This window comes from Polypterus senegalus, chromosome 9, assembly GCF_016835505.1.
Source record: "Polypterus senegalus isolate Bchr_013 chromosome 9, ASM1683550v1, whole genome shotgun sequence".
NCBI classification, from domain to species: Eukaryota; Metazoa; Chordata; class Cladistia; order Polypteriformes; family Polypteridae; genus Polypterus; species Polypterus senegalus.
This window is the reverse complement of record NC_053162.1, coordinates 80,483,614-80,499,722: the sequence shown is the minus strand read 5'-3', so window position 1 is coordinate 80,499,722 and position 16,109 is coordinate 80,483,614. Positions and strand designations below refer to the sequence as shown.

The window sequence follows — 16,109 nt, the reverse complement described above, 5'->3', positions numbered from 1 at the left end:
CATGTAAGTCTAAAAAGGTCTGTAGATGTTCCGTTTCAATTAAGCTTTTCTGTACTATCAACAGACAAAAAATATTAAAAAGAGATTCCAATGATAATTTTCATAAAATAAAAAGCCAACTTTGTCAAGAACAGAGAAACTGGGAACCAATTCTCAATACAAGCCTTGGGATGATGTTTTCAATGATGCATTGGGGTGGGGAGACCAGCTCATTAACACTTTCCCCAGACAAGCCAATGGAGGTGCCTTCTGTGTTCACACCACTGATATTAAAGCGACTAACACACTGTAACATCAATTGTATTCCCACTCTGGTCTAAAGAACTATTCTTTCACTACCAATGCAGAATCCTCTTCAGTGCTACATGGGAAACTGGGAGAATAGCTAGAAATTTGCTGAGTAGGATATATACTTATATATATTTAAAACAGATGGTGGAATTATGTGTATATGGAGGAGGCTTATCATGAAATGTTATTTGTGGTGTTATAGATAAGGGTCCAGGCCTGCTGTTGTATTCAATATATTAATTTGCCTGACTACTGTGGTGAATTTTTTCCATTTAAGTGAATCATGGTCTGATTTCCTCAACCAGTTGTCAATGCAATCCTTAGCAGGAGTACTGGACTGAAACTAAGCAAGTGAATTATGAAATTATGAAAATTATACCTGATTCAACATAAACAGTACATATTCTACATTCCTATATAACCCATATCATTCCCAGTATTACGCAGAAATGCTAGAAATAAAATAACATTAAACTAAGACTCTGTACTTACTTCTTGACATTGATCTATCTGTTTATCTATGAGACTGAAAAAAATACAATTATATTGAATTTATATTTTCAAATTCTAGGTGCCAAGATAGACAACCCTGCCCAAACCAAACTAGATTAAGTTGATTTGAAAATGTTGCGATCACCTATTTAATATTTCAATTATTTTATTCTGTGAGCCCTGCAAATTACCTTAAAGATTTTGTGACAGAATAAATTTGAGATGTATTTTTTTTTTAATTTACAATTATCACCGTCTTCCCCAAGAGATTAGCTGAAAAAAATTAATCACATGAAAAATAAAATTAAACAATAAATCATATCTGGACTTCTTACTCTTTGACAGGAATAGAGCATTCAAAATAAATTTCTTGCCTTAAATGTTCTCTTCTCATTTTCTATAAAAATTTAACACAAACACTAGAAATTGTTAGATTCGGCCTTGCTCAAGCATAACTCTAACTTTGTCACTGCTTGCATATTTCATGTTCACATCAAGACCTACTAGCACAGGGTCAATTTAGAGTTGGTGTATTTTTGGATGTTGGAGGAAAAATAGAGTACCTAAAGAAAATTCTATTCACAAAGGCAGAAGAACCTAAACACTAAATAAACGTAATGTTTGAGACAGTTTTTCAACTCAGGACTTTGGAGATGTCAATTTTCAGTGAATGATGTACTGATGTAATTATGTATGTATGTACGTACAGTATGTCGTCACTGACAAGGGACACTCTTCAAGGAGTACTCCACCCAAAATTATGTTTTTTTTACGTTATTTACCTCATGTAATATGCAGTGATAGATAAGGAAAATTTTTAATCTCATGTTTTCATGCCGAATAGAAATAACAAATGTTTTGCTGTAACAGGGGTCTATGGTGACCAATGATTGACAACAGCAAACAATATCAAAAAGTTATCCAGTGTTATGTTCACAATGTCCCAAACACATGTATTTTTACTATTCTATTTATCTATTCAATTAAAACATTGAATCACAATTAATCACACAATTACGTTTTTTAATTTTTACACTTTTTATTACACATTTTTAATTTTCACACCATAGCCCTAGCACAGTTAGAAGAGGTAGGGGATAAAAGAATGTCTGGATATCTTTGCTTAAACTGCTGCTCCTGTGACCAGGACCTGGATAAGCAGAAGAAAATGGATGCATGGATGGATGGATAGTCAGTTCAAGGGATGCTCTTTTTTTATTAATTCCTTTTGTTTTTTCCAAAATAAAGAATGAAATTTCAGTGCTTTAATTTGACTTCTCACAATGGGGTTTTTCCTTCTCTTTTTGTATTTAACGGCCTGACCTCCAATTAGCTACTGATTGGAACAATTCCTGACAGCAGCCTGGAAATCCCACCCTTGAAGGGCAATGCTGTCAAACACTGCCTTCCTACTTTCAATCCTGGAAAGGAACAGCACACATAACACAGTTATTTGTAAAATATATAGTACAGTCATGAGTTGAATTACAAATCCATTTGGGACCCTCAAATCAAATTGCCCATACAGTATGTCAGTCACAAAGTACACAGGTCATTGCAATTGAGGCCCTTTAGATTTGGTGTGGGTCACTGGTGCACATACTTTAACTGCTGGTACAGAGTAGCACAAACCAATCTTTGAGTCTTGGTTTCCACACGCTGGGTCAGTGTAAGGTATTGTTTCTCAACTACAGGTTCACATGGCCAGTAGGTCACAGGTTTCAGTCGTTGGTTCGCCTAAGCTAGTGTTTCTCTGCCACTAGGTTACGACATAGGTTGCTGTTGTTGGTTCGCAAGTGGGTCACTTAAACGATCATCATCGCTACACAATATATTTCCCCGTTTCTAAGTGAGTTCATTTCATCAAGGGGGACCTCCAATAATTCTTGTTTCATGAAGGGGGCAGTTTGCAATTGCTGCTAATGGGTCGTCAACTCAGATGGTATTAAACTGGCACATGACTGCATTTATTTGGAAGTGCTAAACCAACAATACTATTAATAGACTTGGATTGGTTTGGCATTGCTTCATTAACAATTTGTGAAGTGAGGTCAAATTTACCTTATTTATTTAATGCATTTAGGTGTTGCATTATAGTTTAATTACAGAAATTTTTAATGTGTTAATCACACACATTAATGTTGAATAATCAGCAGCACTATTACATATTAAAATATTGTTAAATAAACCACTTCAGGAAAACACTCTCAGAAATAAATGTGCTCAGATGCGTCCAATCTCAAGACCCACCTCCCTGCCTCATTAATTGGTCAGGAGTCCAGCTCAGTCACAGCTTACTTATTGGCTAATATTGAACTTCATGTTATATCGGCAAAAAGCATGCACTGACACAAGAAGAAAATATGCCTCATACATGTACATATCCAAAATGCTTCAAAAAAAGACAGTCTAATTACCTGTGCACTTACACAGATTGACACTAAATAACCCCAAAGTACTTGTTTTGGCTCACCACTATGAATATAATAATGACAGGAGGAGGGTCTACAATTCAAATGCTCGTTACAACTGTGAAGTACTCAAATCTACAATTGGTTACTTGTTCTACGCTTTAATTGCTGAGTAAACTGAAGCTAGATGTGATCCCTTTCCAAAGCAAGCCTTTTTTCTTATTTTATAATTTTAGCAATGGCTTTCTTACTGCCATTCAAGTTCCTTTTGATGGTGTAGAACATTTCCATTAGTGGAAGAGAAAGAACATATAATTTGAATATGCACTTGTGATGCCCATCCATGACCAGGATGGATTAGTGCAGTGAGGACATAAAACAACAAGTAGGGTGCAGAAAGTGCAAAGTGCATATTTATTAACAATGATAATATCCACAAAATACTGTGCAAAACTTTAAATAGGTAAATAATCCATAAATAATTTATAATAAAATCATTTTCAGGGAGCAAAATGAATCAATAATAAATCCAAATCAGAGTTAAAATCCATCCCAAAAGCACAGAGATATAATTATGTTTCTTTTCTTCTCTGAGCTACAGCGTGTGTGTATCTCATTCTCTCTAATTTGTCTCTTCCACTAATCACACATTGGGTCCCCACTCCGTTTCTCATCCTTAATTAGACACCGCTGGGAAGCTCAGAGCCATCCTGCCAACTGCCTTTGGTCTGGCAGAATAACTGAAGCACTCAATCACTCCCCTGGAATGTCATTCCCTTCGCTCCCTCTCTACTGCACACCTTGCCGCTGATATACCACAGAGGCTCACCTACTCGATCCACTCTCTTTCATCTCTTCCAACCGTCTTTCCCAAATTCCTGGAATTGATTTTCTTCCATATCTTTCTCTTTCTGTTCTTTCTTAACCGTTTCTTCTTTCTCTGCTCAGGTCCTTTTATATATTTGTGGGTGCAGGTGCAAGCAAAGTGTCTGTGAGGAACAGCTGAGCTGATCGTGCTTGCATGTTAGCAAGCAATCATCTAGTTTCCCTGTTGCGCACCCTGCGACCACATAGTTTTCCAAAAACATGCATCCAACCCCACTAAGCCTGAGAACACTGTTTTTATAATAAAATCCTGTACCACCACAACCCCTAATGCACTCCAAAACAGCACTGTTAAAGCAAGGTAGAACACTGACATTATAATAAAATGGTAGTAAAACAAACATCTTCCACTAAAAAAACACTTACTTATTGTAAATTCATGTTAAATTTTGAACATAAAAATTCAAAGGAATCAATAAGCATTTGGTAATACTTACAGACTTAGCAAAGCTAAAAAAGCTTTTTGTTTCTCCAGTAACCATGTTTGAAGAACCTAAAACAGCATGAAACATACAGTTAGTATATTTTACCAACCACTGAATATACAAAGGCTCATAATTTAAAAACAGCTAGTATGAACGGCTCATTTAAATAAGGAAATATCATTTTTTACTATATGAAGTATAAATATTCAAATGCTTTAAAATCCTATTGTATCTCTCACTTAGCATAGGAATACAAAGTATAATTATAATATTCTTAGCTGTTATATAAAGATCTTTATACTATAACCCAATCTTTCAATGTGATCATTTTTTTTTCTTTTGACTTCAGTAAGAATAAACTACAATCATAGAAATAGGTGCAGTAACAATATACAACAATAACACCCTTCATGGTCCAAATTCCCCACTCCACTCTAGAATTGACCGGTAAAAGGGGTTCCTAAAGAACTGAAAGTTACTGAAGTCTGTGTGGACTAATGAGAGAGGACAAACAAACACAGTGACCCCACAAGCAAAGAAAACAATTGAGAAAGGGAAGATTTAACGATAAAGTAGCACTAATTGGACTGTCCAGTCAACTAGCTCCACACCAAACACATAGGCTCTTGCCACTTCTCAATACTGGAGCAAAATGTTCTGTTAATCCATGCCACTGAAAGTTCAAGTATAAATAAATTAAATATAGAGGACGTCCAGAAGTTTACAGAGCGAGAAAGAGATAGGTGTTTTGTAGCAAGAGGCTAAGATTAGCTTTACAGAGATGGTACTCAGATAGAAAAACCTCTGCTGTATAAAGTTCAAGACGTCCATGAGAAGAAATATTTGAAGCAAAGCGGCAATATTAAAAGAGAGAATATATAACAGGCAGTTACAGACATACTGTAAGTCCAGAAAACAAAGACTGGAAGATAATCTCCAAACATATGAAGAAATGTTCCAAAGGATCATTTAAAGGGCACATTTGACAGATGGGCTCAACAGCCAAATTAATAGCTTCAGATTTATGAGGTGGTGAGGTACAGGTGATGTGCAAATTTAAACTAAGTATGCTGGTAATTTGGGTTTTTTAAAGATGCAAAGAAATAGTAAATTACTGTGCTGCAATTTGGGATAGCATGGAAGCTACATCTATAATGTGTAGAAGGTAGTGCACATTATCTGCAGCCTGGCAGGAGTAGATAAAACCAGTTTTATCAGGGTTAATAAATTAATGAATAAAACTCTGCAGATGGAGCTTTACAAAAAACTTTACACCAGAATTCATTAGGGTCAGTTAGATGGCTCTTTGCCCTGTTCAAAGATGAGGATAATAAAGGCCAAATTAATAGAAAGGTTCAGACTGGAGGTGGAGGACAGAGCAGAGTTTAACATCTTCATTTAAGGTGGTGCTAGGTATTTCTAAACACAGTCTCCTTAAATTCTGATGATGTAAGCAGGTAATTCAATGCATTGACAACAACTTCTGAAAAGCCCAGGAAAGAGACAAGTTATCTACAAAAATAATTAATTTCTGAAAGTGAAGAGTTTTTTTTTTAATTGAATGAAATTGCAGGTGAAATTCCAGGTCAAGGATTTTTTGCCTACACACAAGCCAACTTACTAGTATACCAATCGAACAGTTGCAAATAAACCTTTTACAGACCAAATTATAAATTATACAATTAGGAACACGAACAGAACTGCCTTAAAGTGTGCCCCTCAGCTTTCAGAGACCTGTGGTTTCTCACAAAAATGATATACTTTGTAATAATCTTTCTAAAAAAGAGACCAATTGGATTTTAATTCCAACACAGAGGATAATTTGACATGAGCTTTGTCCAAAATATTTGGAAATTACTAAAATAATTTTTACTAATTTTAGTAGTAGGGATATTATGAATTTCTTTAATAATAAACTAGGTAAGATAACTGAGTGGTCAGCTTCTAAATCAAACCTGAAAAAAGAAAAGAAGCTCTCACATCTGATTTCCCTAATGAAACCTACTACATGTGATTTAAGATTTAGATCCTTATCAGTTTAAAATTAGTTTTTTGATCATTTGACTTTCAGTAGTTGCACAACCAATAGTGGACATAATAAATAAATCACTATATGGTACTCTTTATGGCTCCTTCAGAGTAGTCATTGCTAAAATTATATCACAGAAATCATATTTGAATGTTCTTAAAGGATAAATTTTGTTTTTTTCAAGTCATTATTTCTTCACAAACATGATATATATGCACTTGCTGTGCGAAATTGTGTTCTTAAGTTTTCTATAAATTTAAAAAAATAATTTGCCCTCACTGGCGCTTTATGATTCCTGGCTAATGGGGCATAGGGCACCACCACAAAATAAAAGCCTAAAAACTTACTGATGAAGCACCAAAAGTTTTGAAAACAAAAAAAAACATACATTCCGTGTTTATGACACATGTTTGTGACAACAGAAGGGAATTGGAAATAATTTTGCTGCATACTCCTGGTACAGTTTTTCTAAAAGTAACACACTGCTGACACACAGCTTTATTTATCATTCAAACCAAACCAAATGGTAATTATTTAGTTATAACAGTAACTGATTTATTGATGTAAAACAGTAGATGAATGATAAGTTTTTGTGTTTAAATTCAGAAAAAAAAAAAGTTTGTTTACTGAGTAATAGTAGGGCAGTACTAAATGCTCTTTACAAAAAAGGCTGGAATTTTAGTTTCGCTGAGTCCAATAAAAAAACATTTCACAAGGTCTTAACTCTTAGTTCTCAAAATTTCTATGCTTTTAAAACCTAGCTTTTCCAGATTAGATACATGGTAAGTTTGCGGTGGTTTCTTAAGATGCAGGATCTTGAAAAACTATTTAGTTTATCTGGCTCAGGCAGAACAGACTATTGCGATGCTTTACATGCAGGGTGAGGTTGTCTATATTGTTCACTTACTGCGTTACATTTAATTCAAAACATGGAATCAAACATGTCCGTATAACTCCAGGGATAAAACCTTGCTTGGACTTCATACTAAAATATAGCTTACCCTTGAAAGGAAAAAAATGGCTTACACACAAAGAAAGGTCAGATTTCTAATACTATAGTTATGACAAGTCCCACACTAAATTCAATTATAAATCTCAAATCAACTTAAAACTATGCGTGCCTGCATGCACTTTTAGCCACTCCTCGTCACCACCTTGTAGTAACCACGTATGGCCTTAAAAACACTCATTTTGAATATTCAGGACCTAATCGGCATATAAATTTGGCCATGTTCCTGAGTAACATCTTCACTATTAAGCCATGGGAGAAGCGAGAAAACTAAATTTAAAGGAATGTGAGGTATTACTGACATTTGGCAGAGTTTAAGGAGTAAACTATGTTACTAAAATAAGTCTCAAATAAAGAGGATTTTTTTCCTCAGTTTTTAGGGCCACAGTTAGTGTAAATACAGTATATTAATTAATGAATTAGGCGCAAGGTAAACAACCAATATTAAGAAAAGGCCAAAAAGGTATTTTAGCATAGAATAATCTTGTTAGAGTTGCTCCTGAGGCTGTTCCATGTTACTATTTTACACTTATTTTAAATTACAGGTAATAGTTGTTTTTGATTTGCCACTGGTAAATCATTTCCATTTTAGTAGGATTAAAAATGGATCTGTTCTCACAGAAGATGGATTCACTCACAGACATCTTCCAAATAAATTAACTTATCATTTGCCTATGGAATGATCCTTTTCAGACTGTGCCTAACACAGCTGTAATTTTGTACTTAAAACTACCCTCCATAAGTTTACAGTGGGTATAGAAAAGAATCAATGTGTTGCTTTACAGACTAAAATTAAAACACACACAAAATAATTTTTCAGTTTTATTTACTCAATGCAACCTATAATATCAACGTCAAAGATATATAAGAAAAAGTTCAGAAAAATAATAATAAATTAAAAACTGATAAAGTTTGAATTAATAAAGGATGTCAGTACTTTGTGGAACTTCCTTCTGCTTTATTTACAGCCTTGAGTCTTTTGGGATACTTCTGTACCAACTGTGCACACATAGAGTGAGCAATATTTGCCCACTCATCTTGCAGAACTGTCCCAGCTCAGTGAAACTTGATTGTGATCGCTGAATGACTCCAGGCTTCAACTTATTCCACAGATTTTCAAAATGATTTAAGTCTGGGCTCAGTCTAGGCCACACAAGGACATTCACTTTTTTCTCCTTCAGCCACTGTGTGGTCAGTTTTGCTGTGTGCTTTGGGTCATTGTCATGTTGAAAGGTGAACACTTTTCCTATCTTCAAACAACAGGTTTTCTTCAAGATGTTGATGGTGTTTTGACCTATTCATTTGTCCTTCTACCCTTACAAGTGCCCTAGTCCCTGCTCCGGAGAAACACCCCCACAACAGGATGCTACCATCTCCATCTTTTACTATATGGTGTGTTTTGAATGGTGAGCTGTATTGGCTTTCCACTAGGTGCACCCTTTGGTGTTGAGGCCAAATATTTCAATTTTGGTCTCATTTGACCATAACACCTTTTCCACTTAGCCTCATAATCTTTTAGGTACATTTTGACAAAAGTCAAACAGACTTAATGTGGCCTTTTTTAAGGAGAGTCTTTTCTTCTTGCAACCCACCCGTACCAGGCACATTTGTGGAGCGCTTATGATATTGTTTTTGCATACACAAAATGACCACTCTTTGCCAAAGTCCTGTAACTTTTTCAAAGTTGCCATTGGCCTCTTTGTAGCCTCACTGACCAGTTGCCTCATGACTCTTCCACCAAATTTGGAGGGGTGGACTGATCCAGGGAGGATATTAGTAATACCAAACACTTTCCACTTCTTAATTATGGACTGTGCTCTGAGGGACTGATTAAAGCTTTTGAAATCTTTTTGTATCCATCTCCTGACTTGTGCCTGTCCACAACTTTATCCCTGAAATCTTCTCAAAGTGCCCTGTCATCCATAGTCAATAGTTTGTTTTCAGTTGCACTAACAGGTACTAGAATGCTCCAGGAATAGCTGGTTTTATGCTAAATAAATACAATGATTACAATTGATCTTCCATGCAACCCAATTATGCCTTAATGTGGAATGGAGACCTGATTGAGTTTACAAGTATTGTTTGGGGGTTTTGATCCTTTATCAGTCTCATTTAGTACTAGGGTGTTGTACCATGTTAGCCATTATGAATGTAGAGAAAAGCCAAGCAAAATGACACCTTTTATTGGCTAACTAAAAAGATTACAATATGCAAGCTTTCAAGGCAACTCAGGCCCTTTCTTCAGGCAAGATTACATGATTACATCTTGCCTGAAGAAGGGGCCTGAGTTGCCTCGAAAGCTTGCGTATTGTAATCTTTTTAGTTAGCCAATAAAAGGTGTCATTTTGCTTGGCTTTTCTCTTCAGTCTCATTTATCAATTCATCATGTATTCTTCTTTTTTATTTATTATTATTTTTCCAAACTGTTACTATTATATCTTTGACTTGCTTGTTATAGGTTGAATCAAGTAAATAAAGCTGAATAAAATATTCTTTGTGTGCTTTCATTTTGGGCTTTAAAGCAACAAAATGTGAATACTTTCAAACAGTGAGATTCTTTTCTATACCCACTAATATACTTGATGCTTATATTTTTGTAGATATTTGACAACATGATTACATGTTGTTTCTCTGTGTATATTTTAACATTATGTTTTATGTTTGCTGCATGTCATATTTCATATTGTAAAAGACTCTGGGATCAAAAGTGAAATATCATTTAATAATAATTACTTAAATTGAACTTGATGAAGCTGGCTTTAGAACAAGATGAGATGAATTGAAATTGAAATATTAATATTTGGAAAAGGTGAAAAATTCACCCACATGTATTATTCGTGCTGTGTTATATCCTGGGAGGATACCATTTTCACTCAGAGAATTCATTTAATTTACAAAAAATTAGATCATTCTTTTATTGTATTGAGAAAAGTTAACATTTTTCAGACCTAGTCCTCTTTGGGGAATATTTCTTTTCATAATAAAAAAATTCAGCTTCTGTATTTTAGACCAAGTCTATTTAAAGTTACAAACTGCAATATCCAACCATCCATCCATTTTCCAACCCGCTGAATCCGAACACAGGGTCACGGGGATCTGCTGGAACCAATCCCAGCCAACACAGGGCACAAGGCAGGAACCAATCCCGGGCAGGATGCAAACCCACCGCAGGACACACACAAACACACCCACACACCAAGCACACACTAGGGCCAATTTAGAATCACCAACCCACCTAACCTGCATGTCTTTGGACTGTGGGAGGAAACCCACACAGACACGGGGAGAACATGCAAACTCCATGCAGGGAGGACCCTGGAAGCGAACCTGGGTCTTCTAACAGCGAGGCAGCAGCGCTACCACTGTGCCACCGTGCCACCCAAACTGCAATATTTAGTTGTTAATTTCTTGAATTCCCTGTGACACAGCTGTTTTTTTTTTATTAAATCATTTTCCATACTATGTTAAGAGGCCAGGATTTTGTACATTTTTTTTAATTCCAAATCCAAGAAAATTAGTAAATGAGTAAACATGTTCACTATTCCAGAAGAACAAAATATGACTTTAACATTTTAAACAATGCACCTCATCTTTAATTGGGATTCCACCACTTGTATTTCCTTGTTAGGCTCATTTCTGTTCATTCCTTTGATATTAGCTCATAACACACATACACAGTAACTTAGTACATTTAATATGTATAAGAAACCAGGGTGTAGTGCCTGGTTTACAAAAGTGCATACACCTAAACACATTTTCGAGCAAAAGGCCAAGTGCAATAAGCACAAATATACTTAAAATATAAGAGAAATGGTAAAGTGTTAATTAACATAAATATTTAACTTGATTTCCTTAATGCACCATACAATTTGTTCATTGGCTTCTGCCACTCTTTCATGTAAAAGTGACGGTTATCATTTTAGGGTACAGTGTGTTGCTTTGTGTATAGAACTGCTTCATATTGAAGGAAAAAAAAATTACAAGACCAAAAGCCTTTCAGAATTCAGGATGAAGTTTTATAAATACTGAAAAGGATAAACCATTAATTGCAAAAGGTAGGTAAAGAAAATAAGAGGAATCAAAAATATACAAGATGTATCACTTGCAATCACTCTGACAGGTCACTTTTGTTACTGATATTTTCATCAATAAGCCACTTTTGTTGTGATGCTCATCATTCTCATTACTCCAATATAAAATAACTTTCCAACTCTAATAACTACTGCAAAATTAATACCTACCATATAAGATATATGTTCCAAGTGGCTTTAGAAGGCCTAAACCTTTTCCTGTGTTTTCACCACAAAGGCAATCCAGGACAATATCTACTCCATCTGCAGAGATTCTGTAAGATAGACACGAGTTATTTTATTTTCAATCCTAAGAGGAATGTTTACAAACAGCGGATTTATTATTTTGCTAAACTAGTTTTAACCATGGATCCTCCCCTTAGACCAATTTGCCTGTAATAACCCTAGTTACAGCACAAGGCTCCAGTTTACAAAGCTCTAAGACTCACTGAAGCACAGAAGCCACTATACCAGGGTTGTCAAACTCTGGTCCTGGCGTGCCACAGTGGCTGCAGGTTTTCATTCTAACCCTTTTCTTATTTAGTGACCTGTCCTTGCTGCAAATTAACATCTTTTGAATTAATTGTAGTTGACTTGTTCTTGAAGACTCAGACCTCTTGTTTATTTTTTCTTAATTAGAAGCCAAATAGTGAGACACAAAATTAGCGAAAACATGACCGGCAAACTGTGTCCATCTTACAGTATCTAAAATTAAAGAAAGATGAAGGTCTGAGGAATGTTGATCTGCTCAAGTCCACAAAACATTTTAATAGTGCTCTCAGAAAAGTGAAAATCAACAATTTCAGAAACGTATGCTATTTTACAATGAGAGCAGCAACAAGCAATGGAATTAAAGAACAGGTTTATTTAACAACAGGAATTAGATGATGATTAATGGATTTAGAAATGGACAAGTATTTGTCCAGCAGAAGAGCTAGTTAGCAGCCCACTCTGTGTCAAGGAAGAAGGAATTCAGAGAATGTACACTTCTCTATTCTTTCTTATAGCTATAAAGCTTTTTTTTATTGTAGGTTTCTTCAGGCTGAATGGTTGTCTTGTGACACACATAAACATGTAAATAAAAGTTAATTGGTGTAAAGGAGACGAATTTTACATCTGATATGTTCCTAGCTGGAATGCATGACAACACTTATAAAAGATGAATTCATTCATTTAACTCTTTTCTTTCTGCAAGCAATAACTGGACCTAAATTTACCATGTTTTTCAAATAATACACATCTAAGATAAACCTCCTGCAAGAAAAAAATAAAGCAACAAAAGTATAAATAAGGGGATTCCTATGTTTAATTACTTCCATCTTCTTTATATGTACAGTGTCACACACGTGTGCATGGGGGGCAGCAGCAGAGTCTGGTTAGTATAGAAAAGCCGGTAAACTGGGCTAGTCATGATGTGCACTAATGCCTTTTTCTCCTTCCTTGCAGGAACAAGTAAAGCTAGTTTCAACCCCTTCCAACATCAAACCACACCCCTGGACGACATCACTTCCTCTCCTCATATTGACATCCCGCCTCTTCCTTCCTCCTCACTATGTAAGCTCACCAGTCATCTACTACAGCAAGCATTGCTAACAAGCAATTTCCTATATTGTAGCGATCCAGACAATATACAAGGTGGATTGCCCCACTCCCCTGTTTTTTTAGTTTTAATAAATTTGCAAAAACCTCAAGTAAACCTTTTTTCACATTGTCATTATGGGGTGTTGTGTGTAGAATTCTGAGGAAAAAAATGAATTTAATGCATTTTGGAATAAGGCTGTAACATAACAAAATGTGGAAAAAGTGATGCATTGTGAATACTTTCCGGATGCACTGTATATACACATACATACACATACACACTGAGTATACTTTATACATAAAATATATGTTGGTACCTTGCATAACTGAATAACCTTTATGGCACAATAATAATTTAATACACTTATGGTAACTACAGTATTTAGATTTAATAATCTTCATGTGGGAAAAGGCTGACTCGCATAAATAATTAGAGCCAAATAATACAGTCAAGGAGCTTTTGAATTCAGCCGAGTGAAAAATGATGGCTGTCCGATTAACTGCGATTTTAGTTCCCTCTCCTTTCGCTTTCTTAGATCGCTCTTTGAAAGGAAGTCAGTTTCGTAGTTTTTATGAACAGTTCGAAAGTGCCTTTTCACATTTTCCTTCTTTGGAATAGCAATGACAGATTCACAGATCAGACAAACGCACTTCACTTGTGACATTGTGAGAGAAAAAAAATCCTCTTCCATTTCCACATCCAGCCCATAACCAACATTTTTTTTCAAATCCCTTCTTTAGTCGATATAAATTGGAAGGCTAACTAGATCACTTAGACAGCCGGAGTTTTGCAATAGCTTGCGCGTTTGATCGTGCGTGCGAGATGACCAGTGTGTTAGAAGAGAAGAGATCTCAGACTGGCCGCCCTGTATGTGAATCAAGTTGCAAGTGCCATAGGGAGGATATATGATACACTAACGTTTAAAAAAACTTTTTTGGAATGCCACGTGATCTACCTGCACTACCTTTGCATTCTACCAGTCGATCGTGATAGACACATTGGGCACCCCTGGTCTAAACTATGTGATCAACTAAATGTATAGTAAAATGCTATGCATCATCTTCACTATAAGATGGCAAGCTACTAGCCTTATGCACATTGATTAATCATCAGAGGTAAAAAACTTTACTTTTTCTGAACTATATTCTTTTTGACACCTGAGTTGTATAGAAGCTCCTTGTTTTCTTAACAAAAGCAGAAGCCACCTAATGTAAAAAAAAATGAAAATGTTCATATCTCTATTCTCATTGTTTTTTCTTAATTTAGCAGGTACATAGAGACTTCTTATTTTTATTATTTACTAAGGAGCTTTGCCTCCTGCTCGCTTCACTCGCCAACCCCTGGGCCGACGCTATGTGCTAGTCTTTTTGCAGTTTAGCAGCTCGCGTATGGGGATGAGGATGTACAATTTAAACAGGTTGTTATTTTCATGGGAATTGTTACAAATGCATAATCCATCCATCCATCCATCCATTATCCAACCCGCTATAACCTAACTACAGAGTCACGGGGGTCTGCCATCCCAGCCAACACAGGGCACAAGGCAGGAAACAAACCCCGGGCAGGGCGCCAGCCCACAGCAGCATATGCATAATAGAACTATTTTACATTACAGCGAGTAATTCATCATATTAAAAAATAGTAAAACATAATAATTTGAAAGTAAATTATGTTTCATGTTGCATTAGAGGTATTCGTTGCATTATATGATTTTGTTCTGTTTGGATTTGAAATTAATACGCAAATACTTTTTAAACTTACACTTTTACTGTAAAACTTCAGCAAAAAACAAATTTTTTAATTACATTTTTGTCAATATTGCATTAAATTTTGATTTTGTATTTGGACTTGCATCGTGACAAGACAACATATAACTGCCTGTGAATGAATTTCATTTCTGTCTCTCTAATAAATAAACTGTTTTTTTTTAATGTTTGTCTCTGAGGTTTGTTAATTGAAGACCATACGGTATTAATGGTTATAGATATACTTTGGATATTGTAAGCTGATGTTTTCATTTTCTGCACGATCACTACCATCTGTTTCAGCATGGCCTATTGATACACATTTAAGCAATTTGCTGTGTAACCGATCGACAATTTTCACTTTCCTTCGTTTGACTTCATTGTTTCTCTGTGCTAGGATTGCCCGTGTACTCATTTCTTCTGTTGATAACCCTTCGGATGAAATTCTTCAAAAAGATTTGGACATAATAAGCCTTCTTTTATTGGGAACTTCAAGTGAGGAAAACAAAAAAATTTATAAGAGCTAAGAGAGCAGAAACTGTGTCTGTCAAAAGCATTCACATGAATGAGAGGTGAGAGTAGCATGTGCATAGCTGAATATGGTTGAGAGGAGGTGGTGACTTGAAAAAATCTCAAGGCCAAATTCTGGTCTCACAGAACTTTAAATTATCTCTTTGAATAAGTCTCGTCTCAGGAGACATGTTATTTAATTGTGATCTTTTTTTTTTGCCAATATGGCAACAAACATACCTATGAAAAGTGTTTAATGGCAAAGCTATGGGATTAAAAACATTTACCATATTAAATGGAAATAGAAAAGGAATAAATTAGGGTCTGTGTCATCTTGAACCTGCAAAAGGAAAAAGCAGATAAGAGGTTACTTCCATACTGACAAAACTATAAAAGGAAGTCAGAGACACAATGTCTTGGATATATTCAGTGATATAGGTGAAACATACATTGCTGAAATGTTGGGCCTCTAAAATTTTTTACTTTTTTTTTTTACTACGAAAAGTAATCACATTACTGTTTCAATTTGCAACATAAATCCATATTTGTGCACATTGTTCTCAAAAAACTATGAAGCACTGTTTGCTTAAGAAGTGAAGGAGGATTAAATAAACAAAGATGTAAGGGTTCATTTTGAAATAGAGTCAAGCAGATTTGAGT

General features: G+C 35.4%; 1 protein-coding gene across 1 annotated transcript in view; it reads right to left on the bottom strand.

Moving 5' to 3' along the window:
• vat1l (vesicle amine transport 1-like) overlaps nucleotides 1-16,109 on the bottom strand; it is a 229,971-nt gene that overhangs the window by 108,616 nt on the left and 105,246 nt on the right. Inside the window, exons 5-6 of the mRNA XM_039763355.1 lie at nucleotides 11,784-11,887; nucleotides 4,517-4,572 (exon numbers count right to left, since the gene is read on the bottom strand). Of these exons, the coding sequence (XP_039619289.1) occupies nucleotides 4,517-4,572; nucleotides 11,784-11,887 (160 nt within the window). The remainder of the gene's footprint in view (nucleotides 1-4,516; nucleotides 4,573-11,783; nucleotides 11,888-16,109) is intronic.